The following is a 19,647-nucleotide window of genomic DNA, read 5'->3' as shown; positions in this document are numbered from 1 at the left end:
AAAAGGATGATACTAGAAACTTCAGGTTAGTAAGATGCATTCAGGCAGTCATTCATTTAAAAAATGTTTGCTGAGCATCTACACTGTATCAGTTGATATTCGGGGAATGAAGACTACACTTCTTTTTTTTTTTTGAGGATTTATTGTATTTTATTTATTTATTTTCTCCAATTTTTTTTCTATTTCAGTATCACTCCTTTTCCTCTTCTTTTCTTTATGTTATTATTGTCCTACAACTATACATCTTTATGAATTATAAGCCCATGAACAGTTTCATAATTATTGCTTTATGCAGCTATCTTTTAAATCACATAGAAGGAAAAGTTACTAACAAGGATAAACTTATGCTGTCTTTTATACATATTTACCTACGTAGCTACTCTTACTGGTGCGCTTTGTTTCTCTGTGAGAATTAGAGTTACTGGAAGACTACACTTCTGAACAAAAACAGACCCTGGTCCCTAGTCTCTTGGAGTCATGGAGCTTACAAACTCGTGGGAGAAACAGACTCAAAGTGGATGTTAGTGCAAGGAATGATTGCAGAATAAACTGCAGTCATCTTGGAGACACATGTACCTGTGTGTGTGCATGCGTATCAGGCTTTTTCAATAATGAGGCTTAAAGTATTTGCTGATGATATTTGTGTTCTCCCCTTAGTGCAAATGTATACAGCCTATCTTTTTAGAAGGATAACAGACCTTAGAACAATAGATAATAATCACGGTCTGTTAATCTCCTTTGTTCCCAGGGAAAACAAAACTATTAAAAAAAAACTTGACTGTGAATGGAAGGACGGAAAAGCAGAGCAGTAGCTACAGAGCAGAGAAGCGAGGAAGTTGTGGGGCTTTGTGTTTATTTGTTTGTGTTAATATGGGAGATGCTGAGTATATTTATGAGATAAGAAGACTCCAAAGAAGTAAAAGAGATTAAAGTTACAGGAGATGACTAATGGAACCATGTCCTAGAGAAGAAAGAAGTCTACTTTCCTTGAAACAGAAGGGGTAGAGATATGGTAGGCCCAGTGAAGGGGACCACGGGCCACCCCTCCATTATTGGGAGTAAAGAGGAAAGATATTCCCTTTGCCACTATCTGTCAGAGACCAGGAGAACTAATCCCTATGTGATCTTTAGCCCATTCATGTTTAGTTAATGATGTGTCAGGGCTGTGGTTCCTTTAAGCTTTTCCAGAGTAAGAACTCTCTGAAAAGTAGGGACCCAATGTAAACCTGAGATGGCAAGGATACTCGTCAAAATTGTTCTGTGATGCTCTAGACTGAAGGGTCTCCATTTATCTCTGACTCCTAATTAGCCTTCTCAGTTCCCCTCTAGAAGCTGAGCTGCACAGACTTCTGGGTCAGGGATAGTTACTTGGATTTGAACTTCAACTTGGCTCTTTGAACCTGTGCACAGGCACTAGACCCACTGTTTCATAATGCAGAGGCTTGAGAGTTGCGTCCTCATGTGTCTGCTTTGGGCAAGGTATTGCAAAGGATGCGTGCTACCAGATGGTGTTACTGTGATTAAAAACAGCAACCTAGAACATTAAAAAGTAGAACTTTTACAATATTTTTTAATAAGCAGTGTAGCAACCATCGATAGCTTTTGAAAAACAATGAGGCTTGTTTATTATTTCATACCAAAGTACTTTAAAAAAGAGGTTAATTACTTACATATTTTTTTTAAAGTCTGGTGCTCCAAATGTGCTGAACTTTTCTGTGATCATAAATGGCTTATTAGTAGTAGAAAATCTAGCAAGTATTCTTCAAAATAAATAGTCGATTGCCTTTAGGTAAAGGTACATCTTACCTATGAATGAGAAATCAACTGCTTTTGAAAGAGTGTAGAGTGATTATTTTGAGAACATCTATATGGATATTTTCCATTATATGATTTTATTGCTAAAAAGATATTAACAATTTCATATTTGGGCACTTAAAAACTTGGAAATATAATTTTCTAAACTTCATTAAAATCTTACAAAAAGAAAAGATTTGGTGGGCTTCAAACTGTCAAAAATATTTAAAATATGACGGTTTAAAAATTTTGGTTTGCAAGGACAAATGATTTTCAAGAGGATAAAGAGATTTTTACCAGTTAGATTTTAACCAGAAATCTTTGCATAATTAGCATGTGGATGAAAATCAAATGTCCAGGTTTAGTAAGTACAGCTAATGATGCCTTTATTCCATTTTTAAATCAACCCATTTCCTGAGAAGACTTTTCTTATGATAGCTATCAATCCAAGTTTAGAAATAAACTGAACTTAAAACCAGGCCTTCAAATTACTGTATTTCAAAGCTTTAAACTAAGATTAAAACAGGCAAACATATATTCAATTACATTGATCTCATTAAATTTTAAAATAATTTTTGTAAGCACAAAAATGTACTTCTAATCAAAAAGTGTTTTTCTTATCTTTAAAATTTTTGTTTACGTGTTTTATAGCGTGCATAATATATTAGTATTTAGCATAAAGCACATGTAAATTCGATACTGGAGATGCATGCTCAAAAATTGTTTTGATGGGACGACGTCCTACCAGAACAGTTTGGAAACCACTGGCTTTAGGAAGCTTTAACCTCTGGTTTTGCTTTTAGTTAATTTTCAAAGTGGAGTTCCGATTCTGAAACTGCTCTTGCATACACGCGTACTAACCCAGGAAAACAAACCAATCCCCCAATTGGCTAAGTCTTCCCCAAACACCCTCAGGGGGCGGGTGACTTGCCTCCCCCGCCAAGCCGTCTGCTCTCAGCCGGGGCAGGAGGGGGCGCGCGAGGCTCAGCCTCCGCCCGGGGTCCAGCCTGGGGATGCGGAGTCAGAGACGGCACAGGCCAGCGCCACCTCCCGGTGCTCTGAGTCACCGCCGGAAGCCGGCCCGAAAGCAAAGCGGGCGTGAAGCGTCCACCAAGCCGGAACAGCAGCGGCCGCAGCAGTAGAAGCGGCAGCAACAGCGGGAATCTCGCAGGTACCGGGGCTGGGAGGGCTCCCGAGCCCTCAGGTTTCCACGGCGGCCGCCTCTAGCCTAGAGTTCCTGCGGAGAGAGGACGGGGGCGAGGAGGGGAGGAAGGGAGGCCAGAGGCAGACGCAGGGGTTGGGAAAGGAGGAGGAGAGGACTAGGGGAACGACGGCAGGAGGTATCCGGGCAGGAGAGCTGCGGGGCTGGGGTCGCCCTGGGCCCCCCGTACCCTGGGCCCCCGGCCCGCTTGGTCTGGGGCTCGAAGGTGAGTCTCCCAGGACGGGGCTCCGAGACCCGAGCGCAGGTGCGCGGTGCGCAGACCCGCCCTGGGTCAGAGGGTGGTCTCCGGAGTGGAAGGGCCACCCGGCCTGCTGCCGCCGCTGCGCTGCGATTTGCTGGCAGTGAGGGCGCGGCCGGTGCCCCGAGCCTGGGCGGCGGTTCCCGGAGATGGAAGGGCGGAAGCTTTGGGGAGAGCGAGTGGGAGGAGCGCAGGGCGCAGCGGGAAGACTGTGGCGCCCACGGCCTCCTCGCCTGGAGTTTGCATGGAGCCTTGGGCAAGTTCCCAGAGGTGCTGGGTCAATGCCACCCCCAGCGCAAGCCCCTGTCCCCTCTGCGATCCAGCTTATTGCGCGTACCTCCCTCCCCTCCTCTCGTTCTCCTCCACTTCCTCCTCCTTCTCATTCTTTTTCTTCTTCTCTCTCAGTTCCTCCCTCCCTCCCTCCCTCCCTTTCTTTTTTCTTTCTGTATTTCTTCCATTCTTTTTCTTTTTTTTCTTTAACATCTTTCATCTGTTCTTCTTTATGGGCTGCTTTCCCTCAACGTGAAACAAAAGCTTTCTCCCCGTCTCCCCTTCTCTGCAGCCACAATAGCTAACTGAATCGATTCCACGCTGCCCGGATACTACTCAGCCGTCTAGCTCCGGCTCCCACCCCTTGCTGAGGGCTTTCAGGCCCAGACTGGCTCCCCTCCGCCTCTCCAGCCTGGGTGCTACCTTCCTGTCCTCCTCCAGCCCTCCCCACTTCCCCGGCCCCTCACACACTCCCCGTTCTCCCAGGACATCCGGATTATTGGGTCTCGGTCTCTCGTCTTTTTCCTCACACTACCTGCAAAAATTGGAAATTCTCCGGAACGAGGTGGATTTTTTTTTCTCTTCTGCCTCCTCATGTACATTCTGAGTAATTTCATCCATTCCCCTAGAAGCTCCTGGAATCAGGATGCTGATGGCTCCCAATGCTCGCTGGAGAACTTCTCAGCTTGAGTCCCCTACCTATGTTGACAAACGTCCCTCAGCTGTCTTTGTTACAGGATCCCGTGGGATGGAACGTTCCACTCATCTCACATGGAGCAGATGGAACGCAGCGCCTTCCCCACCCCAAGCTGGCTCCTCACATAGCTTCCTGCGGTTCCTGGCGCACCCTGAGGGCGGGTTAGCTACAACCTCCGCATAATCCTTGATGCCCCTGCTCCTTATCCGAGTGTGATCAGTCACCCAGCCTGGCAGTTCCACCTTCTAGTCTTCAGTGCAGAAATTTCCTCTGTAGTAGGCAGCCCCTGGGCTATGGCAGTGGTCTACCGGCAGGGTCCACAGCCTTTTTCCCCACCAAATGGTGAGACACAATATTTTTCTAAGACTTAGGTATAGCATTTGTTTGAAAACCGTGCCTGGCTTTCCAGACCGTAGCTCAAGTCCAAACCTTTAAACCTGGCGTGAGGGGCCCCTCCTGTCTCAGGCATCAGTTCTCTCACAGGAACACGCACACACCCACTCCCCTGGGCCCCGCACAAACCATGGCCTTCCTCTACATTCTTTGTACCTGCCTATCCCGCAGCCACAGCCCTCACATTCACCCCCCTCTTTCACCACCTTCCAGAGCTCCTGCCCAGTCCTGTTTCCCTTCTCCTGAACTCCTAAAGAGAATCCATCCTGCTTTACTGTGGGCTTCCTTCGCCCTTTGTCAGTTGTCTTGGCATGGAGCGCACAGGCAGCTTGAAACCATCTCCCCAAGGGTGGGAGCTCCCAGTCAGGAATTATGGCATTTGTTTTTAATGTTTTTTCTTCAAAATCATATAAGGACAGTTGGACATAAGTGCTCTTTGAACAGATTCACTTTGGGATGTGAGTATGGGATGGGGGAGTGGAGCAGGGAGATGACAGAGACATTCAAGGCCCCCAGGAGAGAATGATGCTGAATACAGTCAGCCCTCCCCTCTATCACTGGTTCTGCACCTGCAAATTCAACCCAAAGCAGATGGAAAGTATTTGAAAAAAATTCTAGAAAGTTCCAAAAAGCTTTGAAAACTTGAATTTGCGCCCTCTGGCTACTATTTACGTAGCATTTACATTGTATTAGGGATTATAAGTAATCTAGAGCTGATTTAAAGTATACAAGAGGATGTGTGTAGGTTATGAGCAAATACTATACCATTTTATATAAGGGACTTGAGCATCCTTGGATTTTGGTATCCACGGGGGTCCTGAAACCAATCCCCCATGGATACCAAGGGACAACTACTTGGAAGCAGAAGGCTTGCTTTTGTGACTGAATCTGTCAGATTTTTCTGAGACCTGAGGACAGTATTTAATTGTTCTGACCCTGTTTGTTCACCTGTAAAAGGAAAACGAGTTTAATGCCAATCCATTTTACTGGCTGGAAATAAAATCTTTTCACTGGTGTGAGCTGGGGGTGCATCTGAGAGGTGCACTGGTGTGTGTGTGCGACGGTGTGTCAGTGCTGGGGGGCGAGATGCTGATGGGAAGCACTCTGCTGCTGACCAGCACCTGGATGTTGAAAAGGAACGGAGGTGCGGAAATGAGATGAAGAAAGAGGCAATATGGAAGAAACCAGACATAGACATTTACAATTAAGAGTAGTTACAATGTAAAGAGGAAATTGATGTGATATTCCAGTTCATTCCTTTGCCTTTTCAGATTGGACAACTACACACACACACACACACACACACACACACACACACACTCACAATCACCAGCCCAAGTTTATGTCTGCTTCACCCTGGCTCCTGTAAAACAAAGAATGTTGCCCGCCATCCGGTTCTACAAGGATCAAGTCATTAGCCATTGCAGTCGCTGACCTACAGTGCACGCTGAAAGGAATTCAGGATGAAAAACAGCATGAGACACTCTGTGCTTTGGGAAAACAGCCTCCTTAGAGAGAGGTATCGCAGGAAAAAATTTTAACGAACCCAGATTCTTGCGTCTTCCCCTACATAGGAAAGCACTAAAATCACTAACTGAGATATCTGGTCCTCGTGACTAGCAGTGACCTTTTACTGATATGTATGTCTGACTGCGTGCATTCCCTAGCCAAAATCATGCTTCTCCCCCTACCTCCTCAGAGCTCTCTGAGAGGCTGTCTCCCAGCCTATAGTCCTCAGTAAGACCCCCGAATAAAACTTAGCTCACAACTTAATCTCATGTTGTGCATTTTTTTATTTCAGTCCACAGGTCAAAACTCTTATGCTCATGTAAGATCAAATCCAAATGTATTCCTGTCTTTCATCTCCAGTTTACCTAATTCTTTCCTTCTTTGAGTCTCTTTGGTGCCACCTTCTGGTAGGCACGGTGCTATCAAGTTTGAATATCCCTCCTGGCTCCTAGGTTTTTATTTTCCGAAACATCCTCAAGTGTAAGGTGAGGAAATGCGGGGTGAGAAGTGGCCTGGAGGCAGGCTGAGGCTTGCTCTGCGGTGGGACTTGCCCGCTGCAGACACATCAGCCTTCTGACCCTTGCGGCCCTCGGGTTCCAGCCCTGCAGCTGACGGCTCTGGAGGGACTTATGAAGTGAGGGCACTGAGGAACTTAACACTGTGTCCTCTATTAAATGACCTATTAAGTATAGAGCACTGTTGTCAAACTGTGCCATTGTATTTCCTTGGTTGATGTTTTAATACATTTTTTTCAAACTGTAAAGAATGGGTTTTGGGCTGTTATTTTATATTTAGTGTGTGAACTTCACACCCTTTTTTTTTTTTTTTTTCCCACCACCCTTCTTTTTTCTTTTAAACCAGAGACATCTCCTCTTGAAAAAAAATATCTTAGAAGGAAGCTTCAAAGGAACCATTCAACAGTGAAGCGGCTCCGGTTAAAACAGGTGTGTTCCCCACCCACTTTCCCCTCCTGCCCTTGCGGCCCAGAAGACCCACCCCCTCCAAGTCTAAATGAAATATACTTTCAAGATGCTGCAGGAGGCCCTTTAGTCCACTGGGGAATGAGAGAAGGACCAGAGGATGGCCCATCTGTTTATAAAAATGAGCACATGGGGCTTCCCTGGTGGCGCAGTGGTTGAGAATCTGCCTGCCAATACAGGGGACACGGGTTCGAGCCCTGGTCTGGGAAGATCCCACATGCCGCGGAGCAACTGGGCCCGTGAGCCACAACTACTGAGCCTGCGCGTCTGGAGCCTGTGCTCCGCAACAAGAGAGGCCGCGATAGTGAGAGGCCCGCGCACCGCGATGAAGAGTGGCCCCCGCTTGCCGCAACTGGAGAAAGCCCTCGCACAGAAACGAAGACCCAACACAGCCATAAATAAATAAATAAATAAACCCAAAGTTAAAAAAAAAAAAAAAAATGAGCACATGCATGATGACCCTTATCTCTAGGTGGAGTTTCCAGTACTTTTCTTGTTTGCTAATTTTCCAAATTGGAACATATTTTTCTTGTGTAGCTTTACGAGTTTTGAGTTAAAAATATACATACCAATCAAAAATAGATAGCATAATAGAAAAAATAGCTTATAGCATCATGGGATTATGGGTGATGATTTGTCCTTTTATTTTCCAAAATGTCTTCAACTGTAACAGCAAAGAGATTCAGGGAAACCAAGACGAGTTGATGAACTTTAATAATTTACTGACTAGCAGCCCAGGTTTCTAGAAGGTTTAATAGAAATAAATGCAGCATTTATAAAATGTTTCTAAAATTATAAAAATTAATGTGCTGCAAAAGCTTTTCACAGCTTGCAGCAAGGTGCCTGCTGCGATTTTGCTCCCACCGTCCCACGGAGACTATCTTCCTTGACAGCTACATTTTAAAGGGATGGCTTCTAGGAACTTGAGAAGAATTGTCTTGGGCTGTAAAATAGGAAAGAGGCTTTTCAAAATGTTTACCTCTTGGAGGAGCAGAGGAAGAACTTACGATGACAAATTGCCTAGAGTAAGTGCTCTAAGGAAAGAGAGGTCAGGCACCAGAGGCAGGAAGAAGCTTGTCTAAAGTTTAGTCAAGCTGGGGGGAAGGTTAAGGCTGGATCCAAAATTAGTGCCTGATTCAAAGTGTGCATCTGATGACTTGAGATTTGGGCTTCATGTTCTACCTCCGTGCCCAGGGGCTCCCTTCACAGCTCCTAGCCCAGTTTCAACAACTCCGGTGGAAAATGGTCTATTGTTTTCGAGTCCTTCTGATTTAAAGTAAATTTTGTGTCTTCCCAGGAGCCCACATTTTAGGGCAGACCATCCCAGAAAAACCCTCCAAAATCTGTTGAAATCCATCCAGCTGTTTTCATGTGACAGCGTGACAGAAATGTCATTTTTATGTATAGTATATTATAATTCATAGAACATTGCTTATAAATTATGCCAGAGACAGCAAACTGAAGAACTATCCGTAATAGGGGGATTTATCTTACAGTTCTGGAGGTCAGAAGTCCGCAAGAGGTTGGCAGAGCTACATTTTACGTCTGGAGGCTCTAGGGCAGAGCCCATTTCCTTGCCTTTTGCAGCTCCTGGAGGCTGCCTGCATTCTGTGTCTCCACATCATCCTGACCTTTGCTTCCATCCTCACTTCTCCTTCTCTGGCTCTGACCGTCCTGCCTTCCTCTTATAAGAAGCCTGTGATTACACTGAGCCCACCGGATGATCCAGGTGACTCCATCTCAAGATCCTTAATTCAATCACATCCGCCAAGTCCTTACTGCCATGTAAGATAACATCGTCACAGGTTTTGGAGATTCAACATGGATGTTTGGGGATGCAGTTATTCTGCTGACCACACCCAGTGTCCACAGACTGGGGTGGAGGTGTGACTAGTGACTAGTGAGCAGTGGCTAGTGGAGGGCATATGGCTAATGTGCTTCTGTGTTGTGCTTTGGGTGCAGACCTTCACTGATGGATGATCTCTGTGAAGCAAATGGCACTTTTGCCATCAACTTATTAAAACTGCTGGGTGAAAAGGACAACTTGCAAAACGTGTTCTTCTCTCCCCTGAGCCTCTCCTCTGCCCTGACCATGGTCTTAATGGGGGCCAAAGGAAACACTGCGGTGCAGATGTCCCAGGTATGCGTGCCCACCACAAAGGAAGACCAAGGGCGGGCTTCCTCTGTGCTTTCATAGAGCTGGTCTGTTATCCTTCACTCCAGCTGATGGAAGCCGGTGAGGCTGGGAGGTGGGAGGGGCACCGTGGTGATGGAGAGAAAGCAGACATGGGTAGAAAGGTGAATTGTGTAAGACGGAATCTCCTGCTAGTTTTCATGGGAGAAATCAAGTCAGTACATTATTTTCTGCATCTTTGATAAGTAAGGTGAACTAAAATTCTGTTCCACAGAAAGGCCAAGAATTTCAACTTTGTTCTATTTTAAACTTTTGCTAACATTATATTTCAAATTGAAATGCAACTGTGTAAATGAACCTTTTTGTTAAACGGGTTGTTTCTAGTGTACAACTATGCATAAGTGGAAGACGAATGCAACACAAAGGAGGACTTTTACATCTTCTGGAGTTGTTTAGAGGGAATATATTATCTGATTGATCTGAAATGGGTTATATGTGCCCTTAGCTACCAAGGAAGTAGTGGATATTACTTTAGGGAAGTAGACCTTCCCCTATTTATGTCTTAGTTTCTTTGACCGTCTGGTGAATGTATCCCAGAAAACTGTCATATACACATCATGTTCCCACTAATAGCGGGGTGCACAGACACCCCCCAGAAGCGTGTCCATGGCCACAGTTGAATCCCTGGTGGCTCTTTCTTCCAGCTCCCTGGAGGAATGAGGCTTTGGACTGGGGTTGTTGGGAGATAAGGGAACAGCCTTGATTCTCACTCTGACCTGACATTTAAGTCACAGTCTGGTCTGGAGGACTTCTGTGGAATCGCTAATGAAACGTTTCTGCTCATCTTGTCTTCTGTGGGTCACTCCCGCTACCTGTTTGTTCTGTTCTGTCTCCCTCCTGAGTTATCACACGTTGTCTTCCTGGTATAGATAAATCTGCTAGAGCAGGGCTTTCCACCTGGGGGCGATTTTTTCTCCCAGAAACAGTTGACAAAGTCTGGACAGAGTTGGTTGTCATAACCAAGAGGTGCTACTGACATCTAGTGAGCAGAGGCCAGAAATGCAGCTAAATATCCTAGGATGTGCAGGATAGCCTCCCAACAAAGTATGTGGCCCCAAAAGTCTATACTGCCAGGTTGAGGAACCCTGTGCTAGACGGTTAAACAAAACTCATTTTAAAATAGGATTCTCTGTGATTTTCAGTGTCGAAATTTGTTTGGAAATAGCTCTTTGGGGGAGAAATGGCATGTCAAAAGTCGCCGTTCTCGTCTTCTATTACCAGGCACTTTGTTTGAACAAAGGTGGAGATATTCACCAAGGATTCCAGTCACTTCTCATGGAATTGAACAAATCTGGCCCTCAGTGCTTGCTCAGAACTGCCAACAAACTCTTTGGGGAAAAGACATGTGATTTCCTGCCAGTAAGTAGTGCTTGCACATTGATGAAAAAGAAATTGAAAATAAAACAGAAACTACAGAAGAGCAGAGATAAAGTGTAGCTCTGCTGCCTTAAAAATGTGCTTAGAATTATATTTTGTAATTGTAATTTTGAATTTTATGATTGCTTCTGAATTGTGTCCTTTGAAAAAGTATTGTCTCTGATATATCTTCCCAGATGTCAATTTCAATTTGTCCATCTTCCTGCACCCGGACCTGCCTCTCCCCCTTGATCCCCTTCTCAGTGACCGCATCACTCTCGCCATCCCCTGGTCTCATCTCTGACTGTTGGGCTGTTTCTGTGGAGCTGGCCTCGCAAAGTCTCTTAAATTTGTCCCGTCTTCTGAATCACCACCGCCATTGCCTGGGTCCAGACTCTCACATCTTCTACACTATTATTTTAATTGTTTCCTAATGGATCTCTCCAAATTCAGCCTAGTCTTTTCACACTACTGACAGAATAATCTTTCTAAAATTAAAATCTGTTCATAAAAAATAAGGTTTTGAATCTGGGTAGTTCCTGTTTACTGCAAAATATAATTCCAAAGTTCCCTAGTCCAGTAAAAGCCTGCCATTATTCAATAAGTGAAGTCCAAAAAATTATGCCACATAATATGCAGAGTGATGCTATCTTAAGATTAATGAAATGATCAGGGCAAGTCCGGTCATCTTATTAGCCAGCAATTCCAAGGATTATTTGGTTAGACTCAGATATAATCGTGTTCTAGCTGCTGTTGGGTGCTACCCCGTGGAGGTTGCCTGCTCTGGGCTTAAATATTATTGGAGGTGATTCTGGATCCCTCAGCTAGTTAGGTTTTCTAGGATAAGCACTAGTGATTCCAGGAATCTCCTGGTTAATTGATGTTCATTTTTGAATATCAGACTGACCTTTGAATACTGTAATTGAGGAATACTGGGGACACAGGGAACCATTCTCCACTTTTCTTGGTTGCTTGGGTCCTTCTTCTCTCTACATCTTCTTTCTTCTGTAGAAGCTAAAATGTTTGAGAACAGGAGATGGGCGGAGGATGGGAGCCCATTGCCAGGCACATTATATCAGAAAACAAGTTTTCACGAGGTGAGTTATCCTTGGGTTTTAATGTGTTGCATATAACAACCTTCTTGACTTGATCCCAACTTATATTCCATGGCTCATGCCTTGCCACTGTTTTCCCTAATACCCTCCACACACACACACACACACACACACACACACACACACACACACACACACACACACACACACACCCACGATGACCCCGCTCCTGGAGGACCTGTAAGATCTCGTGATAATCTAGTTCCACTGTGGAGCCTCCCAATCATTCCCTAAGGATGTTTCAGACACTGTGGTTGGTGCTGGTGATACAAAAATGAGTAAAACAGGGTTAGACCACCTAGTGGGGGAGACAAAAATCAAACAGAAAGTCAATATGGAGTTTAAGCGTTTGACAGGAACGTTCACGGGCTGTTTTGTGCATGACTGCCGCCGTCTGTATTCTCAAAACACGTTGTAACTATCGTGTGTGTATGTTTCTCCCTCAGCAGACTGTGAGCCACCTCAGGTCCAATGTCATGTCTTCACCCTGGTGTCCAGCACCTGGCACAGTGCCAGGCACAAAGCCAGCAGTCTATACATTTTGATTAATTGCATAAATGAGTCTTAAAGTACAGGGTGCCCTGTGCAGGCATTTGTGCTAGAAACACGTTAAGAAAGAAATGTTTTCACACTTTTAGGAAACGTTGCCAAGTAGAATATGGCCGAACTTGGTATTTTGCATTTGTAGGCTTTTAAGGAATCCTGCCAGAAGTTCTATCAGGCAGACCTGGAGGAACTGTCCTTTTCTAAAGACACTGAAGAATGCAGGAAACACATAAATGACTGGGTGACGGAGAAGACTGAAGGTGAGAGATTTTCATTTCAGGAGATGTGGTGTTGTGAGGGACACAGAGCTGAGATTGCCTGGGATGTGACCTCCACGGGTGGCCACTGTGACCCTGTAACCTGGGATGTGACCTCCACGGGTGGCCACTGTGACCCTGTAACCAGTGGCCTGTTTATGTGTGTTTGCTGGGCTTTCAGGCCATTGATGCAATTCTGATATTTTTCTTGGGCTTATGAAGTGGTGATTTCTGAAAAATGCTTAAACCTAATGTTAGTCTCTCAGATGCCCTCCCCTCTGGAAGGTACTGGAACATCCCTGAAAAATGCTTCCTCTTTGGCGCCCCATTTAACTTCTACCTGGGAGGACACTGCCGTGCTCTAAGGGCAGGAGGACATTCCATTTAGATTACAGCTGAGGTGGGACAACGTTTCACGTCACCTCCCGGTGGTGATGTGAGCCGCTCTAGTTTCATCCGCAGCCCTCTCCTTCCCTCTGAACTTGGCTGTGGCTAAGTTTGCTTTTCTGAATTTGCTCCGGATTCTGGAAGCGCAGCTAATGTGGAGCACGCAGGGTGCCCTGTCCGGACACATTCTGTCTCACCAGAAACATTTCTGCCAGCTCTCAATTAGAGTGCAGAGAAAAAGGACGTGCTTTTCAGAACCCTGAGTACTCAGCACGACATTTAGAGCCGTCCAGCAGGAGGGGAGGTTACGTCACTCATTTGTTCACGCGCCCGCCTGGCTCTCATTAGTCCGTCGTTCCATCTTACGGCGCATCCACTGCGTGTCAGGCAGCCACAATACCCGTGATCACACAGGCGGCCAACGACCATCGGAAGGGAAGAGCCTTTCACGCTGATATTTTCATACGTCACGTGTGCAGTGGTCTCTGGCTCTCCAGTTGACCTAGCAGCACTGAGTCAGCTAGGGAAGCCAGAAGCTTCTCCACACCTCACCCTCCCTCCACCACCCACTTCCCCCTCCACGGCTGCTCACACCCTTCCTTCCACCAGGCTGACCACCCGAGTTTTCCCAGAATAGCAGAGCTGGAGGGGAGGCTGGGGATCACCTCGTCTCCGCTCTCATTGGACAACTCAGTTTGGGCCCCTTTATTGCATCCCCCTAATTCCTTTGCCCCATTCCCTCCCTCCAGGGAGCTGCCTTCTCCCATTTACAGATCTGTATCCCCATCCTTCGGAAGCCTCTCCTCACCTAAATGAGACTTGAAGGTGGGCACAGAGCAACGATTCTTAATCAGAATCAACCTCCAGGGGATATCCGGCCATAACTGAAGACATTTTCAGTTGTCACAGTTGGGGGAAGTGATACTGGCTAAACATCCTAAACGCATAGGACCGTCCCCAAAACCAAGAATTATGTGGCCTAAAATGCCAGTAGTGGCGTGGCTGAGAAATTATGGTGCCAAGGTCGAGAAGCTTACAGTTGGAATCGAGACTCTTGGGTTATTTTCTCAGCTCAACCACTTTGTCGTCTATGTGACCTTGGCAAAAAGTCAGGCAAATACTCTGAACCTGAATTTCTACATCTATAAGTTGAGGGCAAAATGATCATTGACCTGCCTGCTTCAAGACTGTTGTTTAAGGACAAACACTACTCTGTATGTGTGCGCAGAATGAAACACCATCACCCTGATTCCTCAGGCAGCCAGAACGACAGGATCCAGCCTTTTCTCCACCAAGCCTTGGCTTTCAATGTCAAGAGAACTTTCGTAAAAGAATGTTTATTCTCCCCCAATAGCAATAACTTTCTCTCATACTCTTTACAGGAAAGATTTCAGAGATCCTGGGGGCTGGGGCGATCGGTCCTCTGACTAAGCTGGTCCTCGTGAATGCAACCTATTTCAAAGGAAAGTGGAATGAGCAATTTGACAGAAAGCACACAAGGGGAATGACCTTTAAAACCAACAAGGTAGGGACATATTTTGCAGATATACAGCTACTTTCTAAAGTAATACTCTGGGAAAGGTTGTGAATAAATGGAAAAAAATCATTTATTTCACACTGTCTTGATTCTTAATTTATTTCTGAAGGAATTTCATGCCCCCTATGTATCTCTTATTGGAATGGAAAAGAGAAAAACTAAAATAATTGTTACATTGATCATTTGGTTTTTGGATCCTTGGTCAAATCGATCTTCTCTCTCTGGTCATGTTATTTGGATTGAAAGAAACTGTCTTCTAAGCCTTGGAATTATGTTTGTATTTTACTATCACTGTTGTATTTAGACACTTTCTTGCAACAGTCAGTGACAACTATGACTATTTATTGCCTTAGAATTCATGGCTGTACAATTCCTAATACAAGAAAAAAAGTGTTAGCAAATGTTCAGGCCAGCTTTGTTTTTATTTATTCTTGGATCTTCTTAAAAAATAAAAATTATACATATTTAAGGTGTACAAGGTGAGGATTTGATATACATATACATAGTGAAATGATTACCACAGTCAAGCTAATTAAAATATCTTTCCCTCACATAGTTACCATATATTTTCTGTGATGACAGCACCTGAAATCTACCCTCTTAGCAAATTTCCAGTATTTGATACAGTATTATTAACTATAGCATCACGTTGTAGATTTGATTTCTAGAATTACATGCCTAACTTTAAAAACACTTTTCTCCATTCACTTTTGAATATGATAACGGCTGGGGTCAAAAACTGTTAGCTTGGAATTTGACCTCCATCCGCTTGATAACAGCGTATTGCACAAAAAGTTATAAATCTAGAATATATTTGATGCAAGCTTTAAAAATGGTGGACCCTAGACATCTCATCAAGGTTCCCCCTTCAAGAAAAGCAAGGCCATAAAGCCAATTATATAATTGAGCAAGTTTTCAGAATAGAAGTATAACTCCCGGGACTTCCCTGGTGGCGCAGTGGTTAAGAATCCGCCTGCCAATGCAGGGGGACACGGGTTTGAGCCCTGGTTCAGGAAGATCCCACGTGCTACAGAGCAACTAAGCCTGTGCGCCACAACTACTGAGCCTGCGCTCTAGAGCCCACGAGCCACAACTACTGAGCCCACACACCACAACTACTGAGCCCGCGTGCCCAGAGCCCGTGCTCTGCACCAAGAGAAGCCACCGCAATAAGAAGCCCGCGCACCACAACAAAGAATAGCCCCCGCTCACCGCAACTAGAGAAAGCCCGTGCACAGCAACGAAGACCCAACGTAGCCAAAAATAAATAAATAAATGTATTGGGGGGGAAAAAAAAAGTATAACTCCCTCTGGCCTATATACCTTTTCTAACCAGATCTTTCAGCCTAAAGACCTGAATATTAGTTAAATTTCCTCTGAACTTGGAGAAATAATTTTTTAATTAAAAGGTCCCTGGGAGTGCTTCTCTACCCATCTTCTCAAAAGAGAAAAAAAAATACAATTTCTTCTGAGAATACTATAGTTTTATGTCTCTCTATATTCATCAATTTATTCTCTCCCGCCTCATCATACTTGATCTGCTGGGGCAATAGAATGTTATACTCAACACTAATATGTAATAATGAAGACTTTACATCAATCAGCATAAGTGCACAGAAATAATAATTATACGTACCTAGGGATTCTGCGAATCAGACATATCTTTTTTTTAGTGCGCTGTGCTCATTTTTCAGTAATTTGATTTTAATGTTGCATTCTTATTAGGAGAAGAAGACAGTGCAGATGATGTTTAAGCAAGCTGAGTTTAAAATGGGGTATGTGGAGGAGGTGCGCGCCCAGGTCCTGGAGCTGCCCTACGCGGAGCAGGAGCTGAGCATGCTCATTTTACTGCCTGACGACAGCACGGATCTCGCTGAGGTGAGCCCTTGCCAATGAGTCTGAGTGTCCTTGGATCCAGGCTGAGCTCATTTTTAAAAGTCCATCCACCAGATAGCATTTGAGGAATTTCCAATTTAGGATTCTTTTAAGGAGTGCTAAATGAACACCATTGCATGTCTTTTGGTGAACATGTGTATGCATTTCCTGTTGAGTGTACAACCAGGAGTGGAATTGCTGGTATAGACAAATTTTGATGACGCTTACAAGAGAGACTTCCAAAAATATAAGAACATTATTATTTATTTTGAAGGGAGGGACTAGTTGAGAGCCCAATAATTACTGAAGAAAAGGACAGGAAAAGGATAAGAATGGATCTGGGCAGTGTTCCTCAAACATTAATGTGCATATTAACCTAATGGGATCTTGTTAAAATGCAGACTTTGATTTGGGGGGAGTTATGGCCTGAGATTTTGCATTTCTAACAAGATTCCAAGTGATGCAGATGCCATTGGTCATAGACCAACTTTGAGGAGCAAGGGTCTAAAGTACAGGTGAGGAATTTACCTTAGACAGGAGGAAGACATTTTCCCGTGACAGAAAATGGGGGTTCAGGATGGGGAAAAGTAAACTTGTAGGGTGGGAGGCACAAGAGTGATAGCGTGCTGGTTATCTGGCTCTCTGGGGTGTAGGGGAAGCATTATAATATTTGCCGATTCCTGTGGTGTAAATACCCCCACCGTGGCTGAATTTAGGCTCCCGAGGGTTTAACAATTGACTCTCACCGGAGATACAAGCCAGCTCCAGCCCACCACCTGCACACCAGCACACCGCTGTGAGGCTAGGGCCTGCCTGATCTCCCTGGCTTCTCCATGGAATCAGGAAGGTCCTGGCATAAGTCAAGGATGAGCTCTGTCATGGCGACTTGAGAAGAAAATCAGGAGAGTCTAGGAATAGAGCTGACATCCAAACCCAGCTGTCACGGGAGAGGAGCACGCACCCGGACTCCAGGTGGTGAAGGGAAGTGGGGATGCAAGTGGAAGCCCCCTCTTCCTCCTTTATTTCTTCCCTGTGGATAAACAGAATGAGTTCTGGGTCTCGTAGGATTTGAAGCTCCAGGGCAGGCAGAGGGCAAACGAGGATGCCAGAAGCGATCGTGCTGTGGAATTCCCCACTGCTGCTCTCCCCCCCCAGAATCCACGTCCTCCTTCCCGTTCAGAGGATCCCTGATTTCCCCATTTTTCATCCATCAGAGTTCTGAGCCATGCTTTGTCTCCCTTTTGTCGAACAAGTTCTCAAACTCATGGTAAAGTGTTTCGCATGAATACGATCAATTGGTTATGAGAATTTTCTAAACTAAAAAAACCGCCTGAAATGAATTTGGTGCAGATAGTTAAAAATAAAACCCTATCTTCGTCTCAGGTCTTTTCTAACTGTTCTTCGCTTGTATCCATAAAACAAGGAAAATGCAAGAATTTGAGGGGAAATCCTGGTGTGTTTATAAGAGGAAATATCCCTTAGATTATCTTGGACCAGATCTCACCATCTAGCTGCAGGTCATGGGTGTGTGTGGAGGCGTTAATGACTGGCTGGATGGGTGGGTACCAGGCTATTGTCATCTAGCTTTTAAGATTTAACTCTTCATTATTTCAGGTGGAAAAGGCACTTACATATGAGAAGTTCAGAGCCTGGACAAATCCAGAAAAGCTGACTAAGGATAAAGTTCAAGTTTTTCTTCCCAGATTAAAGCTGGAGGAGAGTTATGACTTGGAGACTTTTCTTCGAAGTTTAGGAATGACTGATGCTTTTGAGGAAGCCAAGGCCGACTTTTCTGGAATGTCAGCCAAGAAGAACGTGCCCATGTCCAAGGTCGTGCACAAGTGCTTTGTAGAGGTCAATGAGGAGGGCACGGAGGCAGCTGCGGCCACTGCCGTGGTCAGGAACTCCCAGTGCAGCAGAATTGAACCAAGATTTTGTGCAGACCACCCTTTCCTTTTCTTCATCAGGCACGATGAAACCAACAGCATTTTGTTCTGCGGCAAGTTCTCTTCTCCATAAAGGGCTGCAGTCATTGTACATCACTCTGCCCACCCTGCCTTACTCCAAATTCCCTGTGACCAAATTGATGCGGTGGTTTGAATACCAAAATAAAGTGTAATTATGATAACAGGACCCCCTCACAGAGTTGTTGAGAGGATTTTAATAGGTTGATAAAGAGGTTAGAGCAATACCTGCTATAGTAGTACACAGTATCATTATTAGACAAGAGTCAATTGCATTTTTGTGCATCTAAAAAGCAATAGTTAGAAAATGTAATTAATTTGGCACTAAAAATATAATGTTCTTAAGAATGATAATTAACAAAAGATAAGCAAGACTGTTATGTTGAAAATTATAAAGTGCTATTGACAGTCATTAATGATGACCAAAATAAATGGACATATTTCATATCACGAATACACCCTGAGTTCTCCCCCACTTGTCCTATTGATGTGATGTAATTCTAATCCAAATTCCAGCAACGCTTCTATGGAGCTTGACAAGTTTATGTAAACATTCATATGAATAAGAAAGAGGCCAAAATTTATAACACATTTCTAAAGAAAAAGATCAAGTTGCAGAGCTCTGCTCTACTAGATATTGAAGCTTATCATAAAGCCCTGGTAATACAGTGTGGTGTTTACACAGGGATAGACAGACAGATTAATAGTACAGAAGAGCCCAGAAGCATACTTATTCTTATATGAAATGTGAAATAGAAAAGAACTGGTATTAGAGGTCAATAGGAAAATGACAGCCCAATACAGTGTGCTGGGAAAAATTCCTTATTTAAAAGAAGAAAACAATTATTGAGATAGTAAATACTTAACGAAAAATGAAAATTTTATAGGCTTTACAAGAAAATATAGCAGAATATTGTATGACTTTAGGGAAAGGAAGGATTTTTTTTTTTGGCCATGCTGCAAGGGTCGCGGGATCTTAGCTCCCGACCAGGGATTGAACCCACGCCCTTGTCAGTGAAAGCACGGATTCCTAACCACTGGACCACCAGGGAATTCCCAAAGAAGGATTTCTTAATATATAAAAAGCAAAAAACAGTTAAGGCAAACAATGGACAAAATCAACTACATTAAAATACAGGTACTTTAAGTTTAAAATACACCATACAAATTATAAAAATATAAGCACAAACCAGGAGATGATAGTTTAACAAATTTAACCACTACAGGATAAATCCTTTAGTGGTTAAATGTTGCCATGAAAGAATCTGTAAGAAAATGACAAACAATCCAGTAGAAAAATTGACATGAAATGG

The 19,647-nt window shown here is 44.2% G+C and overlaps 1 protein-coding gene and 1 long non-coding RNA gene across 2 annotated transcripts in view; one reads left to right on the top strand and one right to left on the bottom strand.

Moving 5' to 3' along the window:
* Positions 1 to 18,801, top strand: part of SERPINB2 (serpin family B member 2) — a 55,854-nt gene extending 37,053 nt beyond the window's left edge. The window contains exons 9-15 of the mRNA XM_082355456.1: positions 2,966 to 3,221; positions 6,985 to 7,067; positions 10,519 to 10,656; positions 12,457 to 12,574; positions 14,341 to 14,483; positions 16,221 to 16,373; positions 17,985 to 18,801. Of these exons, the coding sequence (XP_082211582.1) occupies positions 2,966 to 3,221; positions 6,985 to 7,067; positions 10,519 to 10,656; positions 12,457 to 12,574; positions 14,341 to 14,483; positions 16,221 to 16,373; positions 17,985 to 18,389 (1,296 nt within the window). The 3' untranslated portion in view covers positions 18,390 to 18,801. The remainder of the gene's footprint in view (positions 1 to 2,965; positions 3,222 to 6,984; positions 7,068 to 10,518; positions 10,657 to 12,456; positions 12,575 to 14,340; positions 14,484 to 16,220; positions 16,374 to 17,984) is intronic.
* On the bottom strand, positions 140 to 2,964 carry LOC309611197. Its single transcript, XR_014234383.1, has 2 exons — positions 2,726 to 2,964; positions 140 to 1,806 (listed from the first exon to the last, which is right to left on the bottom strand). It is a non-coding gene; the product is annotated as an uncharacterized lncRNA (long non-coding RNA).
* Positions 18,802 to 19,647: the final 846 nt, after the last annotated feature.

The sequence above is a fragment of the Balaenoptera borealis genome (genome assembly GCF_965194805.1).
Source record: "Balaenoptera borealis genome assembly, chromosome: 14".
NCBI classification, from domain to species: domain Eukaryota; kingdom Metazoa; phylum Chordata; class Mammalia; order Artiodactyla; family Balaenopteridae; genus Balaenoptera; species Balaenoptera borealis.
The sequence above is the reverse complement of the archived record's forward strand: the minus strand, read 5'-3'. Positions and strand labels throughout refer to the sequence as shown.